General features: G+C 32.1%; 2 protein-coding genes across 4 annotated transcripts; both read left to right on the forward strand.

Annotated features, from left to right (window-relative positions):
* The first annotated feature begins 260 nt into the window (after positions 1 to 260).
* Positions 261 to 10,039, forward strand: LOC114409000 (transcriptional corepressor LEUNIG-like). 3 transcript variants are annotated; one of them, XM_028372264.1, is made up of 18 exons: positions 261 to 492; positions 865 to 962; positions 1,103 to 1,212; positions 2,006 to 2,422; positions 2,522 to 2,610; positions 2,937 to 3,015; positions 3,098 to 3,173; positions 3,385 to 3,434; positions 3,899 to 4,210; positions 4,334 to 4,534; positions 5,422 to 5,652; positions 5,739 to 5,883; positions 6,346 to 6,455; positions 6,644 to 6,793; positions 7,680 to 7,835; positions 8,059 to 8,175; positions 8,748 to 8,954; positions 9,646 to 10,039. In XM_028372264.1, the coding sequence occupies exons 1-18, from the start codon at positions 461 to 463 to the stop codon at positions 9,787 to 9,789; spliced, it is 2,724 nt and encodes a 907-aa protein (XP_028228065.1). In that variant the 5' UTR covers positions 261 to 460; the 3' UTR covers positions 9,790 to 10,039. The 3 variants fall into 3 exon arrangements, with proteins under 3 accessions (XP_028228065.1, XP_028228064.1, XP_028228067.1); XM_028372263.1 differs by having other exon boundaries at positions 262 to 492; positions 5,407 to 5,652; XM_028372266.1 differs by having other exon boundaries at positions 262 to 492; positions 5,407 to 5,652; positions 5,766 to 5,883.
* Positions 10,040 to 20,006: 9,967 nt separating this feature from the next.
* On the forward strand, positions 20,007 to 22,282 carry LOC114409001 (probable inactive 2-oxoglutarate-dependent dioxygenase AOP2). Its single transcript, XM_028372267.1, has 3 exons — positions 20,007 to 20,435; positions 21,452 to 21,779; positions 21,880 to 22,282. The coding sequence occupies exons 1-3, from the start codon at positions 20,056 to 20,058 to the stop codon at positions 22,120 to 22,122; spliced, it is 951 nt and encodes a 316-aa protein (XP_028228068.1). The 5' UTR covers positions 20,007 to 20,055; the 3' UTR covers positions 22,123 to 22,282.

The following is a 22,282-nucleotide window of genomic DNA, read 5'->3' on the forward strand; positions in this document are numbered from 1 at the left end:
TTTATAATATGTTTATTAATTTTAAAAGTATTATTAATGATAATTTATAATTGAAAGAAAAATGAAACTATTTTACATAATTACATAACTGTTAAGGCCAAATACTATTACATAATTATCTTGGTCTAATTAAAAACTTAAATTTATTAAGTGTGTAATAAATAGTACATCTTAAAAAAAGTGTTTAAACAAATATAAAATTCCTAAAATCTAGAGGCGTTCTGTTCTTCTTTGGATTTTCTTCTTCTTCGCTACTCTTTTTATTTTGCCTCCTTCTCTTTCTTTCTCTACCTATCTATTTCTATTCTACTCTCTCTTTTCCATTCTTGTCCTATGCTTCTGACGCAGCTCTACCAACAAAACTCAACTCTTTCGCTACTTCCTTCTGCTCCCAACTCATTCTTCACGCGCCCCTCAACGTATTCCTCTCTCTACTCGCTCACCTTTCGCTTCCACAACCATGTCTCAGACCAACTGGGAAGCTGACAAGATGTAACCTTCGTTTTTTGCTTCTCTTCTTGCATCATTTTTGCGACATGGGCTTTGTGCTTCATGCTCAATTCTTTGATTTTGGCTTGTGGGTTTTTTTCTTCTTCTTATGAACCGAGTTTTTGTATTGTATTTAATGTCTTTTAAAGTTCCAATTTTAATTTCTGGGTATTTAGGGTTTGCGGTTTTCCGCTACTTTTCTGGGGTTATTGGAAGTTGCTGTTTTTGGCTGCTGAACTTGGATTTTTGTGTGGTGGGTCACAGGATTTTGTTGGGTGTTTTGTGACTGGTGAATGTGAAGTTGATATAGGGAAATCTTTCCCTCTCACTGTTCACTTGGCTGATGTAACGAGTTTTTGCACTTTGAGGTTTCAGGTTAGATGTTTACATCCATGATTATCTTGTTAAGAGGGACTTGAAGGCTTCTGCTCAGGCCTTTCAAGCTGAAGGAAAAGTATCCTCGGACCCTGTTGGTGAGATGTCTCAAAATTGTGCTCTTTTGTCAAGTTGGAGTTAACTGTGGCATTTTTCTTTTTACTACTTCCATTTTGGTTTTGTGTGTTTTGTTATTCATTTGGTTGCTTGTGTGTGGGATGGCGATGTGGGGTTGCAGCTATTGATGCCCCGGGAGGTTTTCTGTTCGAGTGGTGGTCGGTTTTCTGGGATATATTTATTGCAAGGACGAATGAGAAGCACTCAGAGGTTGCTGCTTCGTATATTGAGGTTCGTTGGGAACAAATTTTCACTGGTTTCTCATTATGCAACCTTCTACCTTGCTAAATTTAAGTAGGATGAGGAGGGTACTAGAAATTTGGTAAAGAAAAAGCATTAATGCGACATATTTGCATTTTCGGGTTGAATGTGACTCAGTTGAAAAAATGGCACTAGTATTCCATAAGGAAGTTTATGCTTTCCATTAGGTTCAACTTTTCAGTCTCTATAGCTAACACAATTACCCCTCTTAATGAAGGACTGATTTGTTTGCTGTTCCTTGCTTTCTGTATATAGTTTAAACTACAGTATATAAGGAAAGTTGTGAATCTTTCTTTAGAGTCAATTTTTGTTGAATAATATTGTTTAAAGATGGCTATTGTTTTGTTCCAGGTTGATATGTCTAGCAATATGATCTAATATTTCATTGTGTTGTTTAAGTCTGTGATTATTTGTGTACCTAATGAGCCTCTAGGTCTATGAGGTGTCTCAACCTGTGATAAATTCACTTGCTTGGCCTGATTAATTATATTTCTCTGATTTATGTTAAGAGCTACATTTTCTTTTCATCTCCAGACTCCTTCCAATATTTCATGAATTGGTCCAATTGACTACTTTGTTAAGCTGCAGAAATTATGGACTCCTGTTTTAGTGAGTGATAAGAACCCAAACATTTCAGTTTGGGCAACTACTTTAGGTTTCTATAGCTAATCATCTATTATCCACACTGCCCTTCTTGAAATGATGGTGTACTGGAATCTGCAATTCTACTTTACGTTTATGGTTTGTGAAACTCAATCTGCAGACACAATTAATAAAGGCAAGGGAGCAACAACAGCAGCAGAACCAGCAGCAGCCACAACCCCAGCAGTCACAGCATCAACAACAGCAGCAGCAACAACACATGCAGATGCAACAGCTCCTGTTGCAGAGAGCACAGCAACAGCAGCAGCAACAACAACAACAACAGCAGCAGCAGCAGCAGCAACAACAACAACAGCAGCAGCAGCAGCAACAACAACAACAACAACAGCCACAATCGCAGCAACAACAGTCACAACCGCAACAACAGCAAAGTAGGGATAGGGCTCATCTTTTAAATGGTAGTGCAAATGGGTTAGTCGGAAACCCTGGAACTGCAAATGCACTAGCAACAAAAATGTATGAGGAAAGATTAAAACTTCCCCTTCAAAGGGACCCTTTGGATGATGCAGCAATGAAGGTTGGGGGATGTTCTGGTTATCTAATAAACTAATTATAAGATAAAAAATCTGTTTCTATGATGCATATGTTCATTGCTTTCTTTTGGTATACTATACAGCAAAGATTTGGTGAAAACATGGGCCAACTCTTGGACCCAAATCATGCATCGATATTAAAGTCAGCTGCAACTCCTGGCCAGCCTTCAGGGTATCATTTTTAAAATTTCACTTTTGTTGCTTATTGTTTCAAGTCTTTCTTGAGACAGAGGGTGGCTTGTACTTGATTAATCTGTAGCATAGATAATTTAAATTTGATCTGAAAGTCTGAGTTAAAGCTTACTTTTATTAATGCAAAACAAAAAAGATGATCTTTTTGTCTCTTAGTTTTTTTTGGACGGTATGCTCCTGCCTTTGAAGAATTAATAGTCATTTGTTTCCTATTAAAAAAAGTCATTTGATGTTTAATTCTTAGTGTCAAACATTCTCTATATTTATGGGTGTTGACCTTGCTTGCACCAAATTTCTTGACTTCAGGCAAGTTTTGCATGGTGCTGCTGGTGGGATGTCTCCACAAGTTCAAGCACGTACTCAACAATTACCAGGGTCTACTCTGGTATACCTTTGTTCTTTGAGGACCTCATTAATTCCTATTTTTCTTATCAGCTGTTTTTCCCTGACTTGCCACTTGAAATCAGGATATTAAGGGTGAGATTAGTCCTGTTTTAAATCCCAGAGCTGCTGGTCCTGAAGGATCATTGATGGGAATGCCTGGTATTTTTCCACGATTTTTTTTCCTGCTGTAACTGATTTGTATTATTTTGAAACTGTTTTGCTGCAAGTTGATTGAATTTGTTTTTTTATCCCCTTTGCAATTTATTCATGGCTGGTTGAGGATATTTTGGGATTTAGTGTTAATTTCTTTATGATGTTTATTACTATTCTTGCACATAAATGGAGTAAACAACATATTTTCTTGTGACAGGATCAAATCAAGGTAGCAATAATTTGACTTTGAAAGGGTGGCCTCTCACAGTGAGTAATCTTTTTATTTTATTGTTATTTTAATTAATGTTACTTCTCCTGGTGGATATATATTATGTCCTCTTAAATGTGACACCATATTCATAACATATATCCTTCAAAATTGTGGCGTGCTGTAGTCTCTGCAGAGAGTGAGATAAGGATGTAGCCCCCTCCCCTCTCGCTTGCTCATCTGCTCTCAGTGTACACATAGCTTATGAATCCGCGGTCTCTACCTTGATCTTATACCATCCTTACTACTTTAGCCATTCTCAAGTGGCAGAAGTAGCCCTCTTTTGCTTGAATGTGTTAACCCTACAAACCGTCCATCATCTGCTAGAAATGGCAGCCTCTATTATCTGAAGTCCCTAGCAATCTTTCTACTGAGTTATATGCCATCTAAACATCTTGAATTATTGAAACATAGCACTTTAGTGATAAGTTTTCGCTATTAAGCTTTTTCTATCCTTTATCAGGGTTTGGAGCAACTGCGCTCTGGTCTACTCCAGCAACAAAAACCTTTCATGCAGGCTCCTCAACCTTTTCATCAACTCCAAATGTTGACACCACAGCATCAGCAACAGCTTATGCTGGCGCAACAAAATCTGGCATCACCATCTGCCAGTGAAGAAAGTAGAAGATTGAGAATGCTATTGAATAATAGGAATATTGGTCTAAATAAGGACAGTCTTTCAAATCCTGTTGGTGACGTGGTATCAAATGTCGGATCCCCTCTTCAAGGTGGTGGCCCTCCTTTTCCTCGTGGAGATACAGATATGCTAATGAAGGTGTTAGTTATCTTTTAATTTGCTTTCCATTTTCACTATGGTTATTGAACTGTTTCATTTATAGTTTTTATTATATTTACCAAAAGTTTCATGATTTATCTTCTGAAGTTTTTGTATGTGTAGTTGAAGCTGGCTCAGTTACAGCAACAGCAACAACAGTCAAGTACTAATGCACAGCAGCAGCAGCTTCAACAACATGTCCTTTCAAACCAGCAATCTCAGACTTCTAATCATAGCATGCATCAGCAAGATAAAGTAGGGGGAGGTGGTGGCAGTGTCACTGTGGATGGTAGCATGTCAAACTCATTTAGAGGAAATGACCAGGTCAGTCCTTTTATAGTTGTTGGTACCACATACATGTTGAAGCAGTAGTTGTTTCTTGGGATCTTAATTCCTTATGGAATCATTGGGCAGTATATTTCTTCTGACTTGTAAAGGAATGAATGTATAATTATTGACCCATATAATGGCTAGCAAATTTCTGATGTACACAATTAGTTTATTTTGCTAAATATATTAAAATAGCCATTTAATTTATGCTTATTGTAATATCTTATATCCAATTGCACAATTAAAAATCTCATTCTCTTTTCCCTTTGCTATGTCTTCCTTTTTGTGGTTGGTGTTATAAATTTTGCTGTGATTATGTTTGTATACTTTGGAGATTGAAACATTTTTTTTAAGTTAATGATTATGAATTTGTGAAATTGAGAATTCATATGGTGGCAAGCAGTTTGGATTAAGGAAGGCATGGTGAGCTAATTTCCTTGTTCATTTGTTCACTGTTTTTGAATTCAAGTATTGCAAAATATGATCTCCATAATCTCAAGCCTTCCAGAACTGAGTAGTTGGAAAATAATTTTACTTATTTTGTTCTTTGAATTCTCCTGAACAGAGATATGAGGATCCATTTATATAAACTACAAGTATACAACAGAAGCGGTTATTTATTTATTTATTTTCTGCAGTAGCAATGTGGAAATCACAACTTCAACTACTAGTTTATTTCTTTGAAAGTGCTAATCATATATCATATATATACAACAGATGGTGATGTCTTTGCTACGAGATTTTGACAAGTATTTCTATTAAATAACATGATTGTAAATTTCTGTCCCTGATTATGGTGATTGTAAATTTATCCTACGAAGAGTAAGAAATAGGTTCCTAACATGGTTATCTGAATGCACTTTAAGGTTTCAAAAAACCAGATTGTGAGAAAGAGAAAGCAGCCTGGATCCTCATCAGGTCCTGCCAATAGTTCAGGAACGGCAAATACAACAGGTCCATCACCAAGTTCAGCACCCTCAACTCCGTCGACTCATACGCCTGGAGATGTGATATCAATGCCTGCCTTGCCGCATAGTGGTAGTTCTTCAAAGCCTCTAATGATGTTTAGCACAGATGGTACTGGAACCCTTACGTCACCTTCTAACCAGTTGGTGAGTGGTTTTTCTGTGTGTTTTAATTGATGGAAGGAATCATGAAGTTCCTTGCATGTAGACTCATTGCCATTCCATTTTGGCAGTGGGATGATAAGGATCTTGAATTGCAGGCTGATGTGGATCGCTTTGTGGAGGATGGATCTCTAGATGAAAATGTCGAGTCTTTTTTGTCCCATGATGACACAGACCCTAGAGATACTGTTGGCCGTTGTATGGATGTAAGCAAAGGTGCAGTAAACACCATTTTACATTGATCATAAAATATTCTGGCATCATCCTTGCAAAAGAGTTTCTCAAAGTGTATGTCTAAATTTCCCTCACTCCAATGTGAAAGTTTGCTATGTTTTCTTTGAATAGATTAATATATAATTTATTATGGTGAAATGCAATGAAGTACAAATTTTAAACAGCAAGCAATGATGATTTAATGACTTGTGCTGCCTCTTTCTTCGTGCATTGAATATTCTTTACATTATTTATGATGAACATGTGCAATTCCTTTTTTTTTTGTTTTTGTTTTGATAAATGAACATTGTTGGTTATAAAATTTAGAAGGTGCTTGCTTTGTTATCTTTTATATGTGCATCTGCATGGTTGCTACTTGCTCTTTAATTCCTTGACGTGCATAAGCATAAAGAGGCAATGACTTATAATTTAGACACTAAGGGCATGAATTTGTTTTATTTTCAGGCTTCACATTTTCTGATGTAAATTCTGTACGGGCAAGCACAAGCAAAGTTGCCTGTTGCCATTTCTCATCTGATGGGAAGTTACTAGCAAGTGGTGGCCATGACAAAAGGGTTAGTGATAGCATTAGTCTTGATAATTGATAGTAATATTTTATGATGTACTTTCTTTGTTCAACCAACTTCCTGAAATAAGCAGTGAACTTAAATTGAAAAACAAAATCAAGAACATTATGTTTCCTTTTATTCTGTTTAGATATGGAATAATATGGCTTTTTCCTCCTGATCGTTTTGTACGACAGGTTGTTTTATGGTACACAGATTCTCTAAAACAAAAGGCTACTCTTGAAGAGCATTCATCTTTGATTACTGATGTCCGTTTCAGTCCAAGCATGCCTCGTCTTGCAACATCTTCATTCGACAAAACTGTCAGGGTTTGGGATGTTGACAATGTAAGTTGATTTATTTACTGTTTTACTTTAATTGTATACAAATTTCAGGAAACTGTTTTGTATATTTTAACGGGTTTGATGTAACTTGACCATACACATCACAGTATTAATATTTTCCATGATTTGAAGCAGCACACTGCGAAATTGCAGATGTGTAGATGGCCATGTTTCACTGAGAATCTGTACATAGTGAGATAGATGATAAAACTTATTAATGGGCTTGTTTTGTATGAAATAATAAATTACAAACAGGAAGGCATGCACAACTCTTTCCTCACTGAGTTTTGAGTTTGACATGTATTGTTCTTCAAGATATAATTTTGTTTTGCAGTTGTGTTTCTGTTGTAGAAGTTCCTAGATGTGGTTTCACTGTTTTATATTACTATTGCTATGTGGCTCATATGGTGAGTAGCAATGAAAAAGTTAATTATTTACAGAAAGGTTATATTTATTTGTTTTTGGTAAAGATAATTAGGGGTGGTGCAAATTGCAATAGTGCTTAAGAAGCTTAAGGAATTCATATTACTGGTAATATTTAGTTTTTGTAGCAAATAGATGTTTATTGAGATTGTATTGTGTGTTCAATGTGGATGTTGAATGCCACCATGAATTCTGATCATCTAAGTCTTCTATTTTTAAAGATCATGTGATCTATGCTTAGTTTTTTGGCTCCTATATTAACATCTCTGCTATGGAGCTATATAGGGTTAGGAAAAAAAAAATCCTTTTTAATGTATTTTGACTTGAACATTGTGACTATTTATTTGCTTGGATGTTAATGATCGCTGTCTTGAATGGTTTGTTTGCCCTTGTCTAGAAGTTGATGAATTGTGTGCATTTCTGGTTTTAATATTCTGATTTAACTGAATATATAATTACTATGCAGCCTGGTTATTCACTTCGTACTTTCACGGGACATTCAACATCTGTTATGTCACTAGATTTTCATCCAAATAAAGATGACCTCATCTGCTCTTGTGATGGTGATGGTGAGATACGGTATTGGAGCATAAACAATGGCAGTTGTGCTAGAGTGTCCAAGGTAGAATGTTAATCATTATTAGCATATTTTAAATGCATTTCTCATATCAAGACCCACATAGCGGGTCCAACCCTTCACTGGGTCTTTCATAATAATTAATAAATGCTTTGTAGCACCAGGCTGCCCCATATTTGATAAAAAAAATCTCATTTTTGTAGCTTGTGCATTAAAGCAATGATGCATTCATTTTGGCCTTCTAACTTAACATTTTTTTGCTGATTAGGGTGGCACCACACAGATGAGATTTCAGCCTCGTCTCGGGAGGTACCTTGCTGCAGCGGCAGAGAATATTGTGTCTATATTTGATGTGGAGACACAAGCGTGTCGATATTCACTAAAGGTTGGTTTGCAAACCTTTTTTAAGTTTCTTCTTGGAGGTATAAAATAAATTCTTTCAATGAGGGGTTTGGAATTTTGCTCAAGTCAGAGTCAGTGTTATGCACTTCGTATCTTCTCTGTTTATCATCAGAAATTCAGAGGTGAACTTAAAGTATAAATTGAATGTTGTTTAGTCAGGAGAATAACTGGATCAATTCTTGGGTTCATGGTAGTCAAAATTGCGAGTCACCTGACCCGCACACAATTGCACGATTCTATTCTACACTTCTGCCATGCCTGCGAATTTGTGCAAGGAACATGCGATTTTTTTCTCCTGTCCCAAGAATATCAGTTATAATTGTCTTTGCTGGAAGGAAGTCAAAGAAGGAAACATCAGTTATAATTGCTATAAGAATCAAATCCCTCTGAGAGTCATGTATTGATATATCCTAACAAATAATAACTTTGGAGCTTGTAATTGTATACAACTTGTATTGGCCATTACAATTTACAGCAGCAACAATTTTATTTCCTACTGTCCCAAGAATATCACCAATTGAATTTCTTTATTGGAATGTTGTACTATGGTTGCAGGGACACACAAAACCAGTGGATTGTGTTTGTTGGGATCCTTCTGGGGAGTTGCTGGCATCTGTGAGTGAGGACTCTGTCAGGGTTTGGACTCTTGGATCAGGGAGTGAAGGGGAATGTGTTCATGAACTTAGCTGTAATGGCAATAAGTTTCATGCATCTGTTTTCCACCCAACGTACCCTTCATTGCTGGTCATTGGCTGTTACCAGGCAAGTCTGCATTCTTTTTTATTCAGTTTTTCATTTCTTTTCGTTTTTTTTTGGTGAATTTGGTTGTTTGTCCCCAAAATATGAAATTAATTGACAAAGAAGTTTTTATTTTGGAAGAAAGGGGTTTTAGTGAGCTTTATCAGAAAGTAGTTGTAGACTCCCCAACCGAGTAATGATGACAGATAGAGTCCGAGTTGCCGATAAAGGATATTTTATAGACAGAATACTAGTAATTTGTGCATTATATTAAGGCTTAAATATATTTTTAGTCTTTGCAATTCAGTGTTTTTTTTTGTTTTTCATCTTTAGCAAAATTATTTTTGTTTTTAGTTCTTGTAAATTATGTTTGTTTTGTTTTTTGTCCTTATAGCACTTTAGATAATGTTTTTTTCATTGTTCACAACACTGTCTAATGTGCTTTAAGGACTAAAACAAAACAAACATAATTTATAGGATTAAAAGCAAAAAAATAATTTTCCAAGGAAGCAAAAAAAAAAACCTTAAATTGCAGGTACTATAAAGATATTTAAATCTTATATTTAAAGAAAGTTGATCCTATTTGTTATGATTATATGGCTGCTTGTGGTTTGTATTTTGTCCTTGTTGAATGGTGAGTAATAAATGCAATCCATACACAATGTTGTAATTTTGACATCTTACGCTTGTTAAATTTAATGTTGTGTAACTGTAGTCATTGGAGCTGTGGAATATGAGCGAGAACAAGACAATGACTCTGTCTGCTCATGATGGTCTCATTACTTCCTTGGCGGTTTCAACTGTAAATGGTTTGGTTGCTTCAGCCAGTCATGACAAGTTCCTCAAGCTCTGGAAGTGAGTGTGGCTCTTCCAAGTTACCATAAATATAATGGCAATACATTAGGTCTTTTTGTCAATGTTGTTCACATGTTTGTAGTTTATTTCCCTTTTTTTTGCTTCTTGATCGAATTTGATTTTCTACGTATCTTTAGCTTACTAACCTATGTTATGTAATGTAACATTGCCTTCCTGCTGTCACATCTTCCATTTAAATATTTACTTGGATATTGTTTATGTTTTTGTATCGTGGCCTGGGCTGCTTTTTCATATTTTGTGCGTTTATTCCCTCATGGTTGGTGGTCAATTGGTGATCCATTTACTCAGCAAATCATGAATTTCCGAATGAAGCTTGATCTTATCCTTCTTTTTTTTTTTTGGGAAGCTTCATGAATTTCCCACGCAGTTGGATTTTGCTGTCATTGCTTTTTTGAGCTCGTGTTGACTATACAAGATCACATCGCAATGTTTCATGTTTAATATGGTTTTCTTCCACATGAAATGTGGCGCTGTATTATTTGTTTATTTTAAGGTGATTAGGATGATTTTTTTTGGCTTTATAATTTTTGTCCCTTTATTTTACTTATACCTCCATTTTAAAATCGAGACATTTAATCCTTTTATTTTACAAAATCTTTAATTTTAGTCTTATTTTAAAATATAAACATGGAATTTTAGAAAATTTATAATTTTGATTTAACCTTTAATTTTGCATGTTTTATTTCTTACTTTGTAATTAAATTATTTCTTGATGATATTTTAAATAAATATGTTAAGTTTAAAGTTTAATTGAGTCAAAAGAAAAAAAATGTTTACAATTGAAAATTTGACTAAAATTATAATTTTTTTAAAATAAAAGAACTAAATGTCTTTATTTTGAGATGCAAGATTAAAATCATGAATTTTTTGAGATAAGAGAATCAAATGTTTCATTTTTAAAATAGAAAGATCAAAATTTTGGAATGAACACAATACCAAAGCTGAAATTGCATTTAAGTTTTTTTTAAAATTAAAATTAAAAATTTCAGGAAGTGGAAGACAGTTTGACATTTTAAAATTTTTTTATCATTAAATATATATTAAATTAAATCATATTATCTATTCAGCATTTAAAAATAAAACTAATCATCTTATGTTATGTCACTAAAATAGTGACACATAAGAGTTAACATTAAGAAAATTAATGGTAAACATCTTAATTTTATGGGTGGGACAAAAGAGGTTTTAAAACAAAAGATCAAAATTGCAGATGATAAAAAATGGAAGAACACTGTAGCTTATTCATTTTTAAACATTTACAAGACAGCATTATCAAACCTTATTTACATAATTAACCTCGTACAATGGGTGACACTTGTAAAGATCTCATTGGAATGATAATCAATACTCTCTTTAAATCCTTGCCATGCAGTTTCACGAGTCAATGACATAAGAGACATTTTTTTTCATGTCATGTTCTTCTATTTTTGAAAATACAACGATAGAAATATATTTGTTAGAAGATTATGAGAATTAATTTCGGGTATATAATATTCCTAGGAATATCATAGAAGTTACTTTCTATAATAACTACCTATTTCTATTAATTTCTATATTATTTTTTTTCTTTTACTTTTTCTAATTTTTTAATTGATTAAATTTTAATTTTTTCTACAATTGTTAAATACAAAATAAACATGTCTATGAGAAAAACATAACATTCCTGACATAATATTGGAATGTGATTGATTCTTCATTCCGTGAAACAAAATCTTGCGGTCATTCACATACTTCCCAGCAATGCTGTTAAGACAGAGAGGACCATTTCATGGTAACTTCGCCCTTTTTCTTTATTGCTTTTGAGGTTTTTATTTGTTTCTTCCGCTCTCGTTTCCACCCCAAACCAAACATTTCTATAAAAACTCGGATCCATGAAATATATCTACCAGAAAAACATATATAAAGAGTCCATGCATCGATCTGTGGCTCTGCAAAAAATTAAGGTAATCTTAAACTTACTGTTCCGTTTTCCTAATGGTTTTGTTTCTGGTTCCATGTTTCATCATGCATTTTTTTTTGGTTTCACAAAACGAGAAGAAGAATAAGGAATATCAGAAACAAAATTGGGAGCTATTGTTCCCACTGCCAGAAATTTTGAGGAATGCCCAATTCCAGAAACGACTGCCATAAAAACATATATAATATATTGATCTGTCACTATGCATGCATTAAAGGTATTCTTAAAACTTCTATTTAATGTTTTGTTTACTTAATGGATTTGCTTCTGTCTTTCTGATATACCTTCTTTTTATTTTTATTTTTTTATAAAGTATCTTTCTGATATACTGCAATAGAATTCTCTGGCCTTTTTTGTATGGAAATCCCACTTAAAATTCACGTAACTTGAATATCCTATCAGAATTATTGAAGTTTTTACGGGAAATCATTCCTATTATTGCATATCACATAAGTTAAGTATCCTATCAACCACAAGTTAAAATTTCGCATTAATGGCGGAAGAGAATGTAATAAATTTTAATTATTACTAAATTTATATGCCATGAAAATAGAAATTATATTGATAATATTATAAAAAAAAATGATGTGTTAGTATGTAGGGGTGTATCACAATTATTTAATTGACATTGATTTTTTTAAATTACAACTAATTGATACAGAGTTAGAAGACTTAATTTTATATTGTTGAATCCTAAAAAGCATTAGCCGAGGAGATTTGATATAGATATTAGTTAAACGACAATTTTAGTCATAGCATAAATATTGTTTGTTTTTGTATAATTAAAATTTAGTAAAGTCAATGTCTAAAATGAATTTTTAAGTAAATCTAGTTTTTCTTCTTATTTATTATCTTTTCAATTATGAAATTACTTCAAAAATTAATTTATTTGGATCAATTTATATTTTTTATACATTGATATCTATGAGTAAACTTTTTTAATATAAACGGTAAATCTTATATAAATTTAACAATTTAATTTCTTAAAATTTTCTAATAATATTTATAGATTTTTTTTTTTATATATTGATAACAACAACAAAAAAAAAACACGGATCACCCAACTAGTTTGAATAATGCCCGTTTGGGCAGCAGTTAGGCCTTATTTTATTTAGTAGAAGTAACCATTGTTTCTTGGTTTTTTTCCTTTCCACTCCAAACCAAGTAGGAAGAGAAACAAACACTTCTACTGGTGAAATATCTGATATAACAACATAGATTCCAATGATCTGTCACTACTCACTACGCAGTAATGTTTTTGTTCTCTAATGGATTTGTTTCTGATATATAGTTTTCAGTTACACAAGAAAACCAGGAGTATGAGAGAAGTCACTCAAGTATGGAATATCAGAATTCGGAAAGAAAAATGGAAAATATGATTTCCAATATTACTAGAAAATATGAAGAAGGCTGGCAAATATGCTTTATCTTTTATACTAAAGGTAAAATGGACAAGATCAAGTACAACCCTGAAATGCAAAATGGGGCAGTGGATGGATGGGAAGTGATTTCAGAGGTCACAACACACTGATGCACCATGGTTTTAACATGCAGTTCACAAATTAGGCAACAACATACATAGCAGTTTTTGAGTTCTCAGCAACTGCAATTTAAAACCATGGGATGCAGTCCCAATGGTTGTGAGGTCTCTGAATCCATGACCTCAATTTTAAATGAAATTATGACGGCTCTGACTCAACCAAATATTTTCATGCTTGGGATGTGGTGGAGAAAATCCCGAGGATGGTTCAGAGGGACAACCTGTTTGATATGTTTGTGATGACAACTGTGAAGAAAAAGCCTGACTTAAGAAGAATTCAAGGGGAACTTGGGAACATGCTGGGTATGCAACTCCAAGAGAAAACTCTGGAGGGAAGAGCTACCTGATTGTGCGATAGGATAAAGATGGAAGAGAAGATCCTTATCATCCTAAATGATCATTGGGGTGCAATCAACTTGGGTAAGATAGGAATACCATTTGGAAACGATCACAAAGGGTGTAAAATTTTGTTAGTATCTCATAATCAACAGGTGTTGTCCAACCAAATGAAAACCCAAATAGAAGTTTCTGTGTGAGTCTTCAGATGGCCGCAGGATAAAGAATTATTAGCATAGATGAAATCATATAGAAGAATGAATTCATGAAAAAATTAGTCACCATCCATCAAGGATATATAAAACTAGAGTGGAAAACTAGAATGGAAATTGTCTTCTTGATTAGAATTGTCTAATTCAAAACAAAACATCTATTGAATACTTTTTTTAATGGCAAGGATCACCTGGGCTGTTTTCTTTTAAATTCCAAAGTTCAAACGAGGGACTTCTTTTTATAATGGTTTTTGCATCTTGAGCAAACTTTCTTCTTAATTCCCAAGTTTGTGACAATAATCAACCATTATTTTTCTCTCAAATGTGAAATGGTTTAGCCCATTCGAAGATGGCCAAAATGTTATGGTGCTTAAAAAATATTTAATATAATGCATCAGATGTCTTTGCTGCCTAAGCCAGTTTCTTTGTTCACTAATTTTGCAATTTGATAAGGACTATCTGTTAACTGTATGATCTGGCACAATAGTCTTTTATTACCATACATTAGCTACTATTTTTTTTTCATCCTGTAAACAGTAGTGTTGCCTTGTCTTGGTTATGCTCTTCTAGACTAATATTATAGCAATAAAGTTTTTGGTTCATTAGAAAGCATGGGCTTCTTGCTTGTAGAGATGCTGATTATGGAGCTACTTGCCGAGTCGACGAGTTTAGTCAAAATATATTCTCATAATACCGTTGTAAATTATGATTGCATTTATTTCAAGCTTCTTAACAAACTGCCAATTTATCTGTCTTTGCTGGAGGGAAGTCTAGGTAGGAAAAATCAGTTATAAATTTATAAACTGCAATAAGAATCACATCCCTCAGTTTTTTTTTTTTTATTTGGTGTACAATGATGACAGTAAGATTATAACTTTAAGACCTCATGAAAACTACTCTTACCTTTTCCACTAAGTCAATCCTATTAGGTAATTAAATCCCTCCGACAGTAATGTATTTGTATATCCTAACAAATGAGAACATTGGAGCTCGTATATTAATTATTGAATTATATATATATATATATATATATATATATATATATATATATATATATATATATATATATATATATATATATATATATATATATATATATATATATATATTTCGTTTAACATTGGAGCTCGTATAGATACTGTTTTATTTTTCGTTTATTTGTTTTAAAGGAATTAAATTAATTTACTCGAATTATATACTATTGAAAATGGATGGTTTCTAATTTCTATTCCCAAACGAAGGCTGAGTATTCAATTCAAATCCTTTGCAGTTTCCACTCATGGCTAGAGACCTTACTATATATAATTTAGATACAAATTTCTCATCTTTGTAACTAATAATGGAATTGGAGGGTTAACAACGTGACCCAAAAAACATGAACTGCTTGAAGGCGCTGTCAGTTTCATGTAAACACCTTGGTTATTAACGTCTCGATAGCATATGCTTCACATGGTGATATTTCACTCAATATTTTTATTGGTTAGAATCCTTTGTAGGTAATTCTTTTCGAGATTTCGATAATCAATTTTGACACTGCTCAACTGCTCTTAAGATCATTGACTATCATCACAAACTAATGAAATATTTCAGTGTATTTTGTCTTTACTCACATTTTCTGAAAAACTTTCTAGAAAATCATTCATCCCATAACTACTCCAAGTCAAGTACGCTTAATTGTGCAATTCTTAAGTGAGAGACTATCGAAAAATATACGCACATTGTTGGTATATGTAATACTAATTAGTTCTTTTAAGTCATATTTAACTATATAGTTCAATACCGCACAACCTCTAGATCCTTTTTATTCCGGTGTGATTCGTTGGGTGTTACATTTCAAATACAAGTCATCAACAACTTTGTCAGTACCAACATTTTCAACCCACCATGACCCATTGTTTACTTCTGAATTAAATAGTTTTAACTCATTAGTGCTTCTGTGACCAAATTGATTTCAACATTAATTTGATCATAAATCATAAATATGTTTTTGTTTTTTTAAGACTGTAATATCTTGAGCAAATCAGAAAAAGAAAGATCTAAAAGTTGTGCATGTATATGATTGGATAGTTGATGATGACTTAAAAAAAAATAATTGATACTACCTATATCAACAAGATGCATATATTTTTTGGTAATCTATCATTTAAGAATTCCCCAATTAAACATGTTTGACTTGAAGTAGTTATAAAATTATGATCTTTTAAAAAGTTTTTAAAAAAATGTACGAGGACAAAACAAGCTGAAAAATTTCATTAATTTATAAAAACAATCATTAATGAAAAATTTTGACTAACAAAAAAATTAAGTGAAGCATCGTTACGTGAAATACGGTAGAGTGTGAACCGAGTCAATAATTGGGGGTTACAATGTTAGCACACACCCATTTTATATCCCCGAATATGCTAAACTATATTTTCCATTTAAGTTATTCTATCATCTCTCCAAATTGAAATATGTGTCCAACTCTTGTCTTTTATTTATTTTCTTATGAAAGGCCAACCTTCTGAATTATAAACAGGAAGTGATGACAGCAAAAGGATGTGATGTATAAACCTCTGGTCCCCATTAGGAGTCTCCAACTTGGTAGAACCTCTCATGCATTTATCATATTTATCAAACAGCAATACCAGGGAAAGAGAAAGAGACATATTCTCACGACAAAGAGTATATGGTTGTGTTATTTTGGAACATTACAGGAAATGCATGCCTTTGTTGTGACCTCTCAGAGGACAAGGCAGAAAAATAACAAACAAATGCTTAAATTGTGTGACCCCAGTGCAACCTAAAGCCCTTTTTGCAACCAGACGGCAGACACCGAGTGCATCAATGTTTGTTTTTTTCCTCTCAATCTCTATCTTTATCTCTTCTAACTCAGTAATTTTCTTGGGACAACTGAAGAGCATTCACTAAAATAGGAAAGAGATACAGAAAGTTAAACTAAAACAAATCAGTTAAACCATGCTACACATTTCCAAATTTGCAGTCATATGAGATTTGATTTTTCATATTCGATCAGATTCTAAATGGTTAAGTTTGGAATTTGGATAACTAAACATGGACAAAAAAGCCTTGCTTCAATGGAATAAGAAACAGATGCGGAGAAGAAATCAAAATAAAGTGAAGTATATTTATGAAAAGAATTTCGGATTTGGCACTCAAATTTACGTGATCTTTTCCTCAACATTGGAAAGGAATGATAATTAATGTAGTCTCCATATGCATGTCACATTCTCCAAAGTCAAAAAGTGTTTCAGAATTTTAATTTTATTCTCTCATTGATGATGACTTGTCAACAACTGAATGTAGTGATATGTACTAAACTGACATGGTTGTTGGATCAGCAGCAAACTAGTTAATTGTAGCATGTGACTTTGCTGACTTGTTTTAGAGTCCCACGATCAGTACTGGCTAACAAACAGGGTGACATGAATCAATTATCTGTTTGTTTAGGAGAAAAACAAGTAGATTAAAATAAAAGATATATAAATAAAAATAAGTGAGAAATAAAGGTGTTGTTGAAAAAAATAAAGAGACAATGAGAGAGATTGAGATGAGTGGAGACATGTGAGAAATTATTTAAAAATAAGTCTCCGTTAAAAATAAGTATCAAAATGAAGTATATAAATAAAAATAATGTCTAAATCCAGTATATGAATAAGACTATGAGGGACAATCTTTACATAAAATGAAGTGAGAAAAAAACATAAGCCCATTTTATACATTTTTTTTTCGTGCACATTGTACATAATTGTGTGTGTGTTTTAACAAAAAGTTATATACCAAAATCAATTGTTTAATAAATTATTTGAATAATATATAAAATTTGATATATTTCAATTTTTTTAATCATAATTTGAATAAAAGACTAAAAAAAACTTCTAAAAGAAGTATATATATATATATATATATATATATATATATATATATATATATATATATATATATATATCATTTTTGACTGATAAAAAATTTATACATATATATTAGATCTAAGATTTTATTTTTATACTTTATTTATTTAATTATTTAAAATATAAATAAACTATTTTAATAATTAAGAGTAATTTAGGAAATATAATTATTTTTTATATGAAATAAAAAAAGTTAAATAAATTTATCTAACATTTTTCATTAGTATAAAATTAGATATTTTAGTTAAATTTGAGTACGGTAGGAGTAATATAAAATTGTCACGGCATCACTTGTAGTTACTTTTCAAGTGCTGGGAATCGTTATCCAAAAATAAAACGCATTAAATGCAAGATTAGTGGACCCACACTAATACCATTCACTCCCTCCATTCATTTTCAAGGTTGATTTTCTAAAATTTCCGTTTTCTTTTATTTATTGTTTTCAAATTAAAAATATCATTAACTTTTGTCAGTTATACCATTATACCCAACCTAATTTTTAATTATTTTTTCACATTATCAGGAAAGTGAATTAATTATCAGTGAGTAATCGTTTAAAATCTTAGTTTGTTTTAAGTTTTTTTAAATATCTTTTTAATAAAACAATTAACTTTTTGTTTTTCTATGCGTTTATTTATTTATTTTTTCACTTAAAATGAGTAATTTCTTAAGCAAATTCTATCTCCTTCTTAAAAAATATTTTTTTAACAAATAATTCTTTTAAAATTATTTTTTAAAAAATTTAAACAAACTCACTCCTTTTCTCTAACCATTATTTTTGTGTGTGTGCAATGACCTAAGACTTTGCAAACTACACAAATCCTTTACCACTAACTCACTAGCGGGACCTCTAATTAATTGCTAAAGGATACTATTAAGAGATTTAACAACTGTTTTACGAGAAACAAAAAGTTTATTGCAATTCTTGTTTATAAAAACCTTAAATGATATTTGAAAGCAAAAACATAGAATTTTCTTTCATTAATCCTTTTTTTATTGGAGACAATCTTCTTTGAATAGAATAAAACTATTTTAATAAAACTATTTTAAGTGACAAAATTTTCTTCGTGAATATTTAATACAACAATATATTTATGATTTGAACTCGAAAATTTTAATTAAACAAATAATTAATCTCATGTTAATTAATTCAAGTTGTTTAGTGGTTTCTTTCGGCAATATGCTTAATATGACATTATTTTTCATGACTGTTGATATATAATAAAATTCTCTAAATGCTTCATGTCAAGTTATTCTAAAAGAAAATAGTTTTTTAAAATTGTTCCTAGTATTTAATTAATTGTCAGAAATCAAATGCATGTAAAACCCAAGACTGTATACATGTAAGATTGATTTAGTTTTCGTCTAAAGAAATTTAATTAATTGCCGGATATCAAATGCATAAAATCCAAGACAAGTTAGAAGAACGATGCAACTAATTTTGACTTCAGCTTGTTCATATATATCTGGTATCAGCTGTACATTGACAATGTATACACACATAACCCATTTCTAACTAAAAAAGGAACTACAGATGTGCAACGCCTCTCTCATCTTTTAATGCAACCTTCTAGATAGAATAGTGTTTGTTATACATTTTACTTTCACCATCTTTTTATATCACTTTTCATACTATAATATTCTTTAATAATGTCTAAGATTCATTTTAAATATTTCTTTTTGCGGTGGTCGATGTACATAAACAAAAATGAATTCACTTACGTAAACATGAAATAAAATTTCCTCAAATCAAGTTTTCTTTGATAAGTGAAGCTACAAACAACTTGTTTTCACATTTATATGGGGGCTCCTTCTCAATATTATTTCCCATAATATATGGCTTTCGTTTCCTCCTGTTTTAATAAATATATTTATTGTTTAAATATGTTTAAGATCTTTAATAGATAATTAAATTTTGTTATGTGTTTCTAATTAATTTTTATTTTGTTTTGAGTTTGCACTATTATTAGTTAACTAAAGATGTGTCACCTTATAAATTAATATTTTTAATATTATCAAAAATCGTGATGATGTCACGTCATCACTTAATTAATGACATTAATTCAAAACAAACATTTAAATATATCAAGATCTCAAAATAATAATAAAAAAATAATAAGGACTCAAAATAAAATTCATACATTTATCGGGAACTTTAAAGATATTTAAACCTATATTTTTTTATTTATTTTTGTTTTCCTTTCTTTTCATTCTTTACTGTTGTATGGCCAAAACTCTCTCTATATAGAGGAACTTTGTGTAAGAATAATCCACAGCTAGAGAGAAGAGGGAAATGGAGAGTGAGAGTGAGATTATGATGATTCCATGTTTTGATTTTGGCAAGGCATTAGAAGAAGGGAGTGAGGAGTGGAAAGAAATGAGCAAGAAAGTGAGAGAAGCATGTGAGAGTCACGGTTGCTTCCTCTTGGTTTGTGATCATGAGATAATTCCCAAGGGTGTACATGAACAGTTTTTCAGTAACATGGAAGCATTGTTTGATTTGCCTGAAGAAACAAAGATGAAGCACATTAGTCCAAAGCCTTATAGCAGCTACAATGGGAAGAGCCCTGTCATTCCCCTCAGTGAAACCTTTGGAATCGATGATGTTCCACTCTCTGCTTCGGCTGAGGCCTTCACTTACCTCATGTGGCCTCAAGGAAACCCATCTTTCTGGTACTCATTAATTCTTTCTTTCTATTACTACTTAATACTTTTTGTATAAGAGGCTTGGTATACTAGCTTGTGTTTGTTACTCTCTTAAATAGTATGAACATGCTATTTAATAGATTAATTGGCCATGGTATTGTGCTTGATTGTGATTTGACATCCTGGATTTCAATTACAATATGCATGGCATTATTGGCAGCCACCAAACTCATCATACCAGCGGATCGGATATGATATTTATTAGGGGCTTTTAACTATCTCCATTTCAATTTAAGAATAACAAATAAATATATTGAAATCAAATTCTAAATTAAAATTGAACATGTATACAGCCATTTGCTAGAACTTAACTCTACAGCAGAAAAAAAAAATAGAGTAACTTTCCCCTTGTTCAAGAATAACAGATTAATTTAATTTTGTTATAAATTAAGGCACATGTAACTGCTACTTTCAACAAATTTCCTTTATTGATTGTTGGTTATTAAATATTTATTGCTTGTCGGTGTTCATAATAAAATATATGATATGTTTAACCAATAAATATTTTATAATTCATGAAAGCAACGACACATTGGAAAGTAGTAATGTTTAAAGGGTTAAAATTCAATGTGGCATCCTCGCCGGAAGATCGGTAAATTGAAGAATTAAGAATCAGTCTCATGTCGATAGTAAGCGTAACAGATTCTTCTTTTCCGGAAGATGTTAGAATATACTAAAGTTTAAAAGAGGCAACGTCAAAAGTTGTGAATTGTTATATAAGCAATTTTAGAGGAAACATGTTTTTAGAGGAAGACTCTAGCCTTGATTTTAGTACTTCTCTTAATTGATATGAATCACGAAATCTATGAATTATGACTTATTTTGAATCTCTTTAATGCAGTCCTTTTTAAATCAATACCTTGAATTTGAATGAGTTAAAAAAATTGTGGTAGCTAGAGAAAAATAACTACAACTAATTAACTAAGTACATGTATTTTTCTTTGGTTCTCTTTTGAATTATTTTCTTTGTAAATGACATGCAGTGAGACACTAAAGATCATGAGCTTAAAGATGCTAGAATTAAGTTCCCTCGTTTTGAAAATGATAGTGGGGGGTTATGGCATTCAACAACATTACGTAGATGTTGAAAAGATGAAGAGCTCTAGCAATTCACGATTGATAAAGTACAAAGTTCCGGAAAATAATAATGACTCCAAGACTGCCCTGTTGCCTCACACTGACAAAAATGCCTTAACCATATTGTGCCAAAACGAAGTCCAAGGGCTCCAAGTATTATCCAAAACAGGCAATTGGATTGAATTGAAGATACCCCAAAATGGCTTTGTGGTCATTGTTGGTGATATACTAAAGGTATATGTAAAATAATTACTGCACTTAACTATAATGAATTGAAAGTAATTATTGTAACATATTTATTAAATAATTCTAATTATATTGCATAAATCAATAGGCGTGGAGCAATGGGAGGCTTCATGCAGCTACACACAGAGTGGTGATGAATGGAAACAAAGAGAGATATTCATTTGGCCTTTTTGCAATGCCAATGGAAGAGATGGACATTGAGGTGCCCCTTGAGTTGGTGGATGAGAAAATTCATCCCCTTCGTTATCATCCATTCAAATATGGAGAGTACACCTCTTACTTCGTTTCAAATCTCAAAGAAAATGCTCTTGAAGTGTTTGCAGGTCTTTGAAAGCTCTTTATGTATGATACAAGCTGTTTATAAATAAGTACAGGAGCAAGGCAAAATTTACAAGACATTGCTATAGATAGAATTCCTTTTATGTAATGCACAATAATTAGACACTGCACCGACTTTTTTCATTAATAAAATTCTCCGTTTGTATTATACA

This window comes from Glycine soja, chromosome 4 (genome assembly GCF_004193775.1).
Source record: "Glycine soja cultivar W05 chromosome 4, ASM419377v2, whole genome shotgun sequence".
Taxonomy (NCBI): Eukaryota; Viridiplantae; Streptophyta; class Magnoliopsida; order Fabales; family Fabaceae; genus Glycine; species Glycine soja.

Coding starts and splice junctions, on each gene's coding strand:
- LOC114409000 (XM_028372263.1), top strand. CDS start 461: ATGTCTCAGACCAACTGGGAAGCTGACAAGAT. Junction 1,213..2,005: donor TTGCTGCTTCGTATATTGAG/GTTCGTTGGGAA, acceptor CTCAATCTGCAG/ACACAATTAATAAAGGCAAG. Junction 4,535..5,406: donor CATTTAGAGGAAATGACCAG/GTCAGTCCTTTT, acceptor ATGCACTTTAAG/GTTTCAAAAAACCAGATTGT.
- LOC114409001 (XM_028372267.1), top strand. CDS start 20,056: ATGGAGAGTGAGAGTGAGATTATGATGATTCCATGTTTTGATTTTGGC. Junction 20,436..21,451: donor CAAGGAAACCCATCTTTCTG/GTACTCATTAAT, acceptor AATGACATGCAG/TGAGACACTAAAGATCATGA. Junction 21,780..21,879: donor TTGTTGGTGATATACTAAAG/GTATATGTAAAA, acceptor ATAAATCAATAG/GCGTGGAGCAATGGGAGGCT.